The 11183-nt window shown below is 41.3% G+C and overlaps 1 protein-coding gene across 1 annotated transcript; it reads left to right on the top strand.

The window, feature by feature from the left end:
* Positions 1-617: 617 nt before the first annotated feature.
* LOC127095567 (uncharacterized) lies at positions 618-1162 on the top strand. Its single transcript, XM_051034240.1, has 2 exons — positions 618-990; positions 1035-1162. The coding sequence occupies exons 1-2, from the start codon at positions 618-620 to the stop codon at positions 1160-1162; spliced, it is 501 nt and encodes a 166-aa protein (XP_050890197.1).
* Positions 1163-11183: the final 10021 nt, after the last annotated feature.

Raw genomic sequence — 11183 nt, 5'->3', positions numbered from 1 at the left:
AAGACAGTTGAAGGAGTGATACTGAAATGCCTGGGAGAAAACGAGGCATATGTGGCTATGTCTAGCGTACCTAGTGGAGCGTATGGGGCGCATCAAGCAGGTTTGAAGATGGAATGGCTTTTGATGCGCTCTTGAATTTATTGGCCTTCAATGTTGAAAGATTGCATTGAATTTGCTAAAAGCTATCAGGAATGCCAATTGCATGGGGCATACAACATGTGCCTGCAAGCGAGTTACATACAATTGTGAAGCCCTGGCCTTTCCGAGGGTGGGCACTGGATGTTGTCGGAGAAATAAAACCAGCCTCGTCGAAACAACAAGAGTATGTTTTGGTCGGTATCGACTATTTCACAAAATGGGTCGAAGCCATGGCATTAACAAATGTAGACCAAGAGGCTTTGATAGATTTTGTCCAAAGTAATATCATCTACAGGTTTGGCATCCCAGAAACAATCACAACCGACCAGGGGTTAGTCTTCATTGGTTGAAAAGTGCAAGATTTTGCAAAAGAAAGGGGAATCAAATTACTGACTTCTACCCTCTATTACGCACAGGCGAATGGCCAAGTCGAGGCTGCCAATAAGGTGATCATCATCCTAATAAAGAAACATATAGGCATGAAGCCAAGAAATTGGAATAAGACGTTAGACCAAGCTTTGTGGGCATGTCGAGCGTCACCAAAAGAAGCAACTGGAACAACTCCATTTCGACTGGTATATGGGCATGACGCAGTGTTGCCAATAGAGATTCAGTTTCAGGCAGTCAGAACCCAAAGGCAATATGAAATACCTTCTGAAGATTATTGGAGCATGATGAAAGACGAGCTGGTCGACTTAGATGAGGAAAGAATATTAGCCTTGGATTCCCTACGAAGGAAAAAAGAAAAAGTCTCTGGAGCCTACAATAAAAAGGTGAAAGGAAAAATGTTTGCTGTCGACGATCTAGTTTGGAGAGTGATCTTGCCTATGGATAGAAATGATAGAGTTTTGGGTAAATGGTCTCCTAATTGGGATTTACCATTTATGGTTTTGCAGGTTTTTTTTCTAATAACGCCTACGAGGGCGAGGAGTTGGCACCAGATAGGAGAATCCTAAGGGTGAATGGAAAGTACTTGAAAAAATATAGGCCTCTTCTTCAAGAGGTCAAGATTTTGACAAACTAAATAAATGTCGAATGAACTATGTTGTAGAAAACTATGTTGGAAACCAACTACAAAAGGAACAAAAAATAAATACACAGTGCTAAAATAAGAATGATAACATTAAAGTGGCAAGAAGCCATTGTTGATACATTACACAAAAAACAAAAAAAAAAATAAGAGCGGTCAAAGTTGGCCGAACTTGGATTGAAAAGATTTAAGCTCAAAATTGTAATGCAGAGACGTAGGCTCCAAGGTTTCGGCCTGTGCTTTAAGTTGTTCAAGCTTCATCTCAACAGTCGAAATCTCTTCAGCTACCGCTAAGGCATCACCGATGGTTTGCTCCACAGTGGCCTAGGCAAGTTTCAGAACCTCGTCGATAAAGCACGACTCCTCCTTGGTGATTGACTCCAACTCACTGTCCAAAGAAGAAATTTGACATCGAAGGGCATCAACTTGTTGGCGTATATCAATGTCCCTCGTTTGTTTGAAGATCAACTCTTTTTTCTTCTCCTCCATAGTCCCTAGCATTCTGGTGACCTCCGCATCGGCGTTCATCACCAACTCCCATTTTTCCTTCACAAAGGCCTCAATAGAAGCAATCTGGTGTTCAGTTTCCCTAACGCCTTTGAGATGACGCAACATTTGACCAGAAGTTGCTCTAAAGCGGCCGTTACACGCTTGGCATATTCTGAGAGCTGAAGAACTTTAAGTTGGGCAAGCACGCTCAAGATCTCTGGACCGACAGCAGGCTCATGCATGAGAATAAAAGGGAGGTCAGGATTCAAGGCGTGAAGGAGAACTTTGTCCATCAAAGCTTTGGTTTTCGTCGCCTCAGAGCCCATTTTGCCAGAGTAATGAAGCTGCTCAGAGTCAGAAGAGGCATCACGCGATCTCACCAGGTTACGGAGCCTAGCAATTGCTTCTAAGGCAGAAAGCTTTATCACTAGCCCCTGGAAAGATGAAGGAGAAGCAGCCGATAGATGAGTAATTTGAGAAGAAGGAGAAGTAGTTAACAGAGGAGTAGTTTGAGAAGGTGGTTTCTTATTGGTGTCGACGCCCACTGGTCCCCTTGGATCCTACAAAGGCAAGGAAGCTAAAGAGAGACAAGAGTCAGAACTATTCGAACTGGAATCCGTATACATTGCAGGACTAGTGACTGAGTCAGAATCACTATCACTAATCTGGATAGGGAAGCTAATGAACTCACCAGCGGTGTCGACAGATTGTAATGGGTGAGCTGGAGAAGAAACCGGTGACGAAGGAGTGTAGTCGGCGACGGGTTGAGACGGCTCAGCAGAAGCATCATCCTGCTGTAAGGAAAAGATGTGTGTAAGAGAAGTACAATAATCCAAGGGAGTAAACAGGAAAACAAGCGATTACCTGTGTCGACGCAGGGGAGACGGTATCTTGATTTTCTTTTCCCAAGGCAGCAGCAACGAATGTGTTCGTCGACTGCGAAGCCCCCACAGTTGGATTAGGGGCCTTGTTAAGAATGGAAGTGTCGACCATGATGGTGTCGGCATCTACAGCAGGAGCCTCTGGAGTGGGCACTTTATGGTGTCTCTTTTTCTTGGTTTCGCCACTCCTAGAGGGAGAGTCATGCTTCTTCCTTTTGTGGCCGTGGTGGTTTTGGATTTATGATGGGAAGTCGGCTGGAGACAGGAAGAGAGGTTATAAGCAGATATTCTAGCCATAAGATCAGACAAGCCGACAAGAAATACCTCAGATCCTGTGGCAGTAGAGCGTCTGTGTTTTTTGGATTTTTTGGAGTGAGAGGAGACAGTGGGGTCTGTCGAACGTGGTTGACCCTACACATAAGTGAGAAATTAGAGACCATGTAGTGTTTCCCTTAAAAAATCACAGGAGTAAATGAGACTGCTTCATATAGGGGCATATCGAAGGACTAGGTTTTTTCAAGACTTGAGCAATAGGACGCTCATCATCATCAGAGGATTTCTAAGGAGCAGCCTTCAAAAAGGGGAAATGACGATTAAGAATAAAAAACAAAAAGGTTCAAGGAAACGGCAACTCAGTTAGAGTCAAACCTGAGCCTCTTGTGTCGAAGGAGTAGGTTCGTTGGCAGGAGCAGGATCCACCAGGTCTAGAGGGATCGCTGCAAACAAACAGGAGAAATACAAGTGAGCAACGAAATCCAGCTGAAAGGAGGTTTTAACTTTCTAGAAAAGTGTTACCAAGTTGTGTGGATTCGAACATGCTAACATATTGAGGATCAATATGAAGTGGCCCTGAGTATTCAGGAAGATAACGCTTCGTCAAGACCACTTTGTCGGCCTTTTTCTTATAGGCATTTTATACATGTGAAATGGGACAGTAAAACCAGTCCGGGACCAAATGGCCAAAGGCCAAAGCCAAAGGGCTAGATGGCAAAGTAGGGAACTTAAGGTTTCCAAAATGAAGGGCGTAAAGATACTTGTCTTTCGTGTAACGAGGGATTTTATGTTTTGGGAGCCTGTCGGTTACTTTCTCCTTTAGTTCGACTGCGGCCTCCCAGATGGTCCAACGAAGATTATCTGGTCGATACACAACTTGGAAATAGTTCTGGAAAGAGCGAATTTGTGTGACATGGAGAGCCTTACACATGGTCGACTTCGCCTGCAAGGGAATGAAGGGGAGTCGTGGTCAGTTTTCCCTGGTGCAGAAGAAGGCTGGTCAAAAGGGAAAGGAGAGGCGTCGTGGTCGGTTTTCCCAAATGGTTTCAAGATCCTCTTGGATCTCACTCCAAGGTTGACCACAGAGGATATTTGTGAGTAATTATTGAGATGGGAACAGGGACTTGGGAATAAATTGGCAAAGGCCAAATTATCTGGCCACCAAGTTAGGTTGATAAGCCACTAAGCCAGGATTGCTACCGGAGGTTTCAGTCGACAGGAATCGAGGGACCAGAAGACGTCTCCAAATGAGGAAGGTTTCATCTATATGCTCATTTTCAGTCGGAGGAAAAGGCCTGGTGAACCATGCAGGACTCTTAGTTGGACGGCTGAAAGGGGCCATAGAAGGTAGAAAATTGGCACGGGTCAGCATGATGTTGAACAAAAGGTGAAACACTTGGAGGTCAGGGAAGGTTTTGTCAATCGTTTCCAAATAAGGTGTTGTTCCTCTAGGGGACACGCAACCCTTCTCATCCCGTAGGGGGCTATATCTTCAGAGAAAGTGGCATTGAGCCACAGTTGTAAGAACCAAAAAGGTCCATGGACGAACACATTTTTCTTCTTGGAATTCTCAGGGTCAAAGAGTCTAATTTGGCAAACGACCTCAGACAGAGATTCATAGAGAGAAGCTAAAATCAATTGGCCCAGGGCGATATCACGCTCCTGATGCAGTTGAGTTGCCAAGAGAGTAAAGTGCTTGGCTAACTGCATAGATCTGGAGTAGAAAACAAAGCGAGACAGCCAGAGGGGCAGGAAAGCCACATGTTCCTCGTCGGTCATAGGGCCAGAAGAGGTGGCATGGTGATCAATGAAATTGTTTTACGTCGGCTTGCGAGAGTCACCAACGTCAAACCGCAAGGAGATTGGCACTATAACTTCACAGTCGAAGACTTTCCTAGTCGGTTTTAGGCCAGTGATGGTAGCGATATCCAGGAGTGTCGGCGTGATCATGTCACACTTGGTATGGAAAGAGTTGGTTGAACTCTCCCAAAATTGGAGGGCAGATAGCAACATACCACAAGACTGGGGAGGGCCACAACGGGCAATCTGTAAAAGGGTGTAGATGCTTGTCCGTCGCCAATGGTCGACCTTCTTTGATTCTAATCGATCCATCCAGGCACAAAACTTAGGACAGTTTCTTGGAGGAGCAGTCCTGAAGTTCCTGTCGACATAGCGAAGGAAAAAGGGCTTTTGGGTAGAAACCAAGGGTTCAGAGATGTGACTTGAGGGGAAAAGGGAAGAATTTGTTTTGGTAATCTCATGGCGTCGATTTTCTGGAAGAGGACCTAAGAACGCTAAAGGTTCGCCAGCCAAAGAGAAAGGGATCAATACCTGATAGCCCCCGATTTTTTCTTTATCCTTTGTAAACGAAGGCTCAAGAACGTATTCCTTACCATCAATGGTGAGAGGACGTGTGAGTTTAGCAGCGGAGATTTTGCTGGAGCTAGCCATGGAGGAAATGGATGTTTTGGGAGAAGAAAAGTTTTTACACAGATTAAAAGAGATGATTGTGTGCTAAAGCAAAAGGGCAAAAAAAGGGAAGAAGTAGAAAGAACAAGGGTTTTATAGGGGTTAAACTCTGAGCAGAGAAGAGTGAGCATTTGATCTTCCATCTTCGACACGTATGCCCATGTTCCCACATCTGCAGACACGTGGAGGAGAGAAGGAAGTTATGGTAGCAAACACGTTGCAGTCATAAAGACGTGAAGTGATGGGGACGTGATTTTGTGTGTCTCGAGAAAGAAAGAGAACGTTCGTCATGATTATCTGATGTCATCAGCGTGGGGCAAAAAGGGTTACCACTAAGTAGAAGTGGATGTAGTGAAGGGTAAGTCGACAGCTTAAAGATGCCATCGTCTCGAATTGTATGCCATCTCGAATTGTATGCTTACTTTTGGTTTAGTCAATAAACCATAAGGTAACGAAGACCCCCCTACACACACATTGATATGTTGGTAGACAATACTGCTAAATTCAAAGTCTTTTCGTTTATGGATGGACTTTCCAGATATAATCAGATCAAGATGGCACCTGAAGATATGGAGAAGACCATATTCATTACACCTTGTGGAACATTATTTTATAGAGTGATGCCTTTTGGTTTGAAGAATGCAGGTGCAACTTACCAAAGAGCAATGACTACTCTTTTTCATGATATGATGCATAAGGATATTGAAGTTTATGTCGATGACATGATTGCTAAATCGATTGATGAAAAGGAACATGTTGAGCATTTATTGAAGCTATTCCAGCGTTTGAGGAAGTATAAACTCCGCTTGAATCCCAATAAATATACTTTTGGTGTTCGTTCGTGTAAGTTGTTGAGCTTTATTATCAGCGAGAAGGGTATTGAAGTTGATCCTGCCAAGGTCAAAGCAATACAAGAGATGCCTGCACCCAAAACTGAGAAGCAAGTCAGAGGTTTTCTCGGCCGCTTGAATTATATTTGCAGATTCATTTCCCACATGACTGCCACATGTGCGCCTATATTCATGCTTCTTCGAAAAGATCAGTCTTGTGATTGGACCGAAGATTGTCAGAATGCTTTTCGATAGTATTAAAGAGTATTTGCTCGAACCTCCGATTTTGTCTTCGCCTGTTGAAGGGAGACCGTTGATCATGTATTTGACTGTGCTTGATGAAAGTATGGGTTGTGTTCTTGGTCAGCAAGATGAAAGTATGGGTTGTGTGCTTGAGAAAACTAGTTGCGCATTGGCTTGGGCTGCTAAGCGTCTGCGTCAGTATATGTTGAATCATACCACTTGGTTGATATCCAAAATGGATCTGATCAAGTATATCTTTGAGAAGCCTGCTTTAACTGGGAGGATTGCCCGTGTGTAGATGTTGCTCTCAGAGTATGATATCGAATACCGATCTCAAAAAGCGATCAAAGGTAGTATCTTGGATGACCATTTGGCTCACCAACCGATTGAAGATTACCAGTCAGTGTAGTATGACTTTCCTGATTAGGAGATTTTATACTTGAAAATGAAATATTGTGATGAACCATTGCTTGAAGAAGGGCCAAAAACTGGTTCCCGTTGGGGTATGATATTTGATGGAGTTGTTAATCAATATGGAGATGGTATTGAGGCAGTTATCATTACTCCTTAAGGAACGCATCTACCATTTACTGCTAGATTGACTTTCAAGTGTAAGAACAACATGGAGGAATATGAAGCTTGCATTATGGGGGCTTGAAGAGGCCATGAATCTCAGTATCAAGTATTTAGATGTCTTTAGAGATTCAGCTTTGGTTGTGAATCAGATCAAAGGTGAATGGGAGAAAAATCAACCAGGTTTAATAGCATTTAGAGATTATGAGAGGAGGATTTTAACTTTCTTTACAAAGATTTAGAGATTATGAGAACCGGATGGCAGATGCCCTTGCAACATTGGCATCAATGATTGTGGTAAAGTATTGGAATGAAGTTCCCAATTTGTTTGTGATGCGTCTTGATAGGCCAACTCATGTGTTTGCTGTTGAAGAGATCAAAGACGAGAAGCCGTGGTATTACGACATCAAATGTTTCCTCCAAAGCCAGATTTACCCGCCTGTGGCATCTTCGAAAGATAAGAAGACTTTGAGAAGATTAGCCGGTAATTTCTACTTGAACGATGATCTATTGTACAAGAGAAAATTCGACATTGTTTTGCTCAGATGCATGGATAGACACGAAGCAGACCTGTTGATGACTGATGTGCATGAAAGTTCCTTTGGTACTCATTTCAATGCACATGCAATGGGAAAGAAGATGTTGCAAGCAGGTTACTATTGGTTGACAATGGAATCTGACTGTTGCAAGTTTGTGATAAAATGCCACAAGTGTCAAATTTATGCTGATAAGATTCATGTTCCTACGACACTATTGAATGTTATTTCTTCCCCGTGGCCCTTCTCCATGTGGGGAATTGATATGATTGAGCCCGAAGCTTCAAATGGACATCGTTTCATTTTGGTGGCAATTGACTACTTCACAAAATGGGTTGAAGCGGCATCATATTGAAATGTAACCAAGCAAGTTGTTGTAAGGTTTATCAAGAACCAGATCATATTCAGTTATGGTGTGCCAAGCAAGATTATTACTGACAATGGATCGAACTTAAATAACAATATGATGGAAGCTCTTTCCAAATACTTCAAGATTGCACATCATACTTCTTATACCTATAGACCCAAGAAGAATGGGGTTGTTGAAGCTGTGAACAAGAACATCAAGAAGATTATTCAGAAGATGGTTGTCACATATAAAGATAGGCATGAGATGCTCCCATTTGCTTTGCACGGGTATCGAACATCCATCCGCACTTCAATAGGGTAAGCCCTTTCTCTCTTGTATATGGTATGGAAGCAGGGCTCTCCGTAGAGGTTGAGATTCTGTAGCGGGGTATTCGTTACCATTAGAGATATTGACTAAATCCAAGGTAAATCATACAAGTTGAGTCTCCGCCGCACTTCTATTTATCCAAAGGAATGGTTAGAATGCGAACAAAAACCTAATAGTTTTAACAAAAACTAGTAAAAGAAACAGAGATCTGGGTAAGGGGGTTGGTTATGCAATGGGAAGGTGTTAGGCACCCAAAACATCCTAGGTACTCCTAGGGATCCCTTTTCATACTTGTTGTGAAGGTTGTTTGTTTTGTGGAAAATTTTGTTTGTGCAAACATGATTGAAGAGATGAGGAAAGAATATACAAGTTTATTTACATTTTGTGTTTGGATGGATAAACTCATTGCCTACTTACCATCTTATAAAAGGATTAAGATCAAAACCTCGTACTTCGGGGTAAAAATCTCAAAACAAGTTGGTGAATTGATTGGTCTAAAAGCCTTAAGGTCTTTTGTTATCAAAGGGAGAAAACTCAACCAAACCACAAATCCACCACGTGAGGATAGCTTCAACATGCTAGTGAGGGGTTAACCCTATAATAAGCATGGAAGACTCATTGTCCATCACTAAGGATATAGGTGAGTATTACATCTACCACAAGGATAACTCAAACCTAATAGCTAAAGGTTATGAAAGATTTTGATTAAGAAAGTGGCCATTGGAACCACAAAAAGACATTTGAATGGGTTATATTTACCAATTAGAAGTATATACAAAAATGGTCAAAGTTGACTTAAAGATTCAATTCAAAATAAGTGTTATGAAAAGAAAGTTTGAAAATCAAAAGCATAAGGCTTAGGTTTCTAATGTTTGAAAATAATGGTTAAATGTTTGCACAAAAAGTTTTGGCTTGGGTTAGAGTGGAGAAAAGAAGAAGAAGGGCTAAGTCCTAAGTAAAACAAAAATATGAGGGATGAAGAATCAAAACCACAATGGGGTCCCTCTCTTGAGATCATATTGATGATCCAAGTAGCTCCCGTCCTTTGGAATAAGCAATCACAAAGCATAAGCAATCAAACAAGTCTCATAAGGGATCCTCAATGTGTTTTGTATCTTTCTCTTTGAATGATCATGGCAATGGTCCTCCAATTAAGCTCAAGTCGAATTCCCTAGTACAAAACACACACATCAAAAGTTCCCTGAAGTAAATCAAGAATGGACAAGAGTGAGTTTAGAGATTTGGTCCTCCTAATCCATCTTCATCATTAAGATCCTTTTACTCCAACTTCGCATAAGGAAAGTCCTAGAATCTAAGTCCAATTCTCCATTTCTTTGCATAGGGAAAGTCCTAGAAACTAAGTCCATTTCTTTGCATTTGGTTCACAGCAATCAAAACAAAACATAAGCATAATAATATATACACAATTATGTGCTCAAGTGAGCAAAAGGCAAATGGCATTAACATAAACATGTGCTCAAGTGAGCAAAGAGAAAAGCAAATGGATAATATGTACAAGAATAGTAAATTGCATAAAAGTAAAGTGCATAAAGTAAATGTTAATGGTTAATGGTTAGTGTTAGTAGTTAGTGTAACACCCCGATGAAATAAGGATAATTATTTAATTTAAATTAATATAATATTTATTAATTTAATTAAATAATTGGATTATTATTATTGGATTATTATTATTATTATTATTATTATTAATGGAAATAAAAGTTGGAATTAGAAAAGGTCCCATTTGGTAAAAGAGAGTTTTCACGTGAATACAGAAAAGCGACTCTAAAGTGGAAAAAGGGCAAAGAGCCAGAGAACAAGGGTTGAAGAGAGGAAGAGCTCGAAGCTAAAGGATTGCCGGATTAACTAAGGTAAGGGGGGTTTATCGTCGTTTGATGGGTATTATGGGTTAACATGTAATGGGTAGTGATAAACCATTGATTTGATTCTGATTAGAATGATGTATGCTGAAAAATTCTGAAATATTGGATGAACGAAATATGGGTTTTAATTTGGAGAAATTCGTAGGAATTAGATGTAATAATGTTAGAATTTGTGAAATTGAATAGGGTATGATTCATGTTAGATGATATGAACGAACACTGTGTAAAATTGGACTGTGGGAGGTTGGATCTGAGGAATCTCGTGGTAGAGAAAACCATAGCAGATCTGGAAATCTGGTTTCTGGTCATACGCGTATGGCACTAGGCAATACGCGTATGAGATGGTCTGGTACGCGTATGGCACTAGGCAATACGCGTATGGATGAGGAAGATGATGATTTTAATGTAGTTTTGTCTCTGTTGGTACGCGTACGAGAAGGTGGTACGCGTAGCATACGCGTATGAGGCAGGCAATACGCGTATGGGATTGGCTGAGAAATGGGCCATACGCGTATGGGACTAGGCAATACGCGTATGGGCAGGATTGTGAATTTTCTGTGATGTTGTTGTGCAGTTTTTGGTTGTTCAGCTGAAAAATGTAATTAGCTGATGTATGATAGGGTAGGGGTCATTTCCCGTTGTTTTGAGCAGTATAGGTATTAGTAGAGTGTGCTAATACTGTGATTGATTTTGTGGTATGACATGATATGATTATGTGGTAAATATGTTGATGATGTATGATGGTATGCATAATGTTGTGAATGTGTATATCATGTATGAAATTATGAATGGACTGTTTATGGCTTAGAGTGTGAGCATATGTCCATTGTGGATTATTGTTGATGATTTTGCATTGCTAGGTGATTTAGCATGCATATTGTGGCCTTTATGGTGGTAGCTAATTCCCATGGTGAGGAATTAGTGAGTTAGTATTGTGGATTGTTGTTGATGTTTGCATGCTAGGTGATTAGCGTGCATATCATAGCCCTTGGGGTGGTAGCTAATTCCCATGGTGAGGAATTAGTGAGTGAGTCACTAGGTCTCAAATGAGTGGGACTAGTGAGCTTGGTAGCCGTATCAGGATTTGATCGGTGAGGTTGAACTATATGTTCACGAATAGTCTCATTGCATAATGTATGTATTGTGTATAATATGAATGGAT

The sequence above is a fragment of the Lathyrus oleraceus genome, chromosome 6 (assembly GCF_024323335.1).
Source record: "Lathyrus oleraceus cultivar Zhongwan6 chromosome 6, CAAS_Psat_ZW6_1.0, whole genome shotgun sequence".
Lineage (NCBI taxonomy): Eukaryota > Viridiplantae > Streptophyta > Magnoliopsida > Fabales > Fabaceae > Lathyrus > Lathyrus oleraceus.
The sequence above is the reverse complement of the archived record's forward strand: the minus strand, read 5'-3'. Positions and strand labels throughout refer to the sequence as shown.

Excerpts from the sequence above, each read along its gene's own strand:
- LOC127095567 (XM_051034240.1), top strand. The coding sequence starts at position 618 with ATGAAGCCAAGAAATTGGAATAAGACGTTAGACCAAGCTTTGTGGGCA. Across the intron at positions 991-1,034 it reads TAGAAATGATAGAGTTTTGG|GTTTTTTTTCTAATAACGCC; the intron begins GTAAATGGTCTC and ends ATGGTTTTGCAG.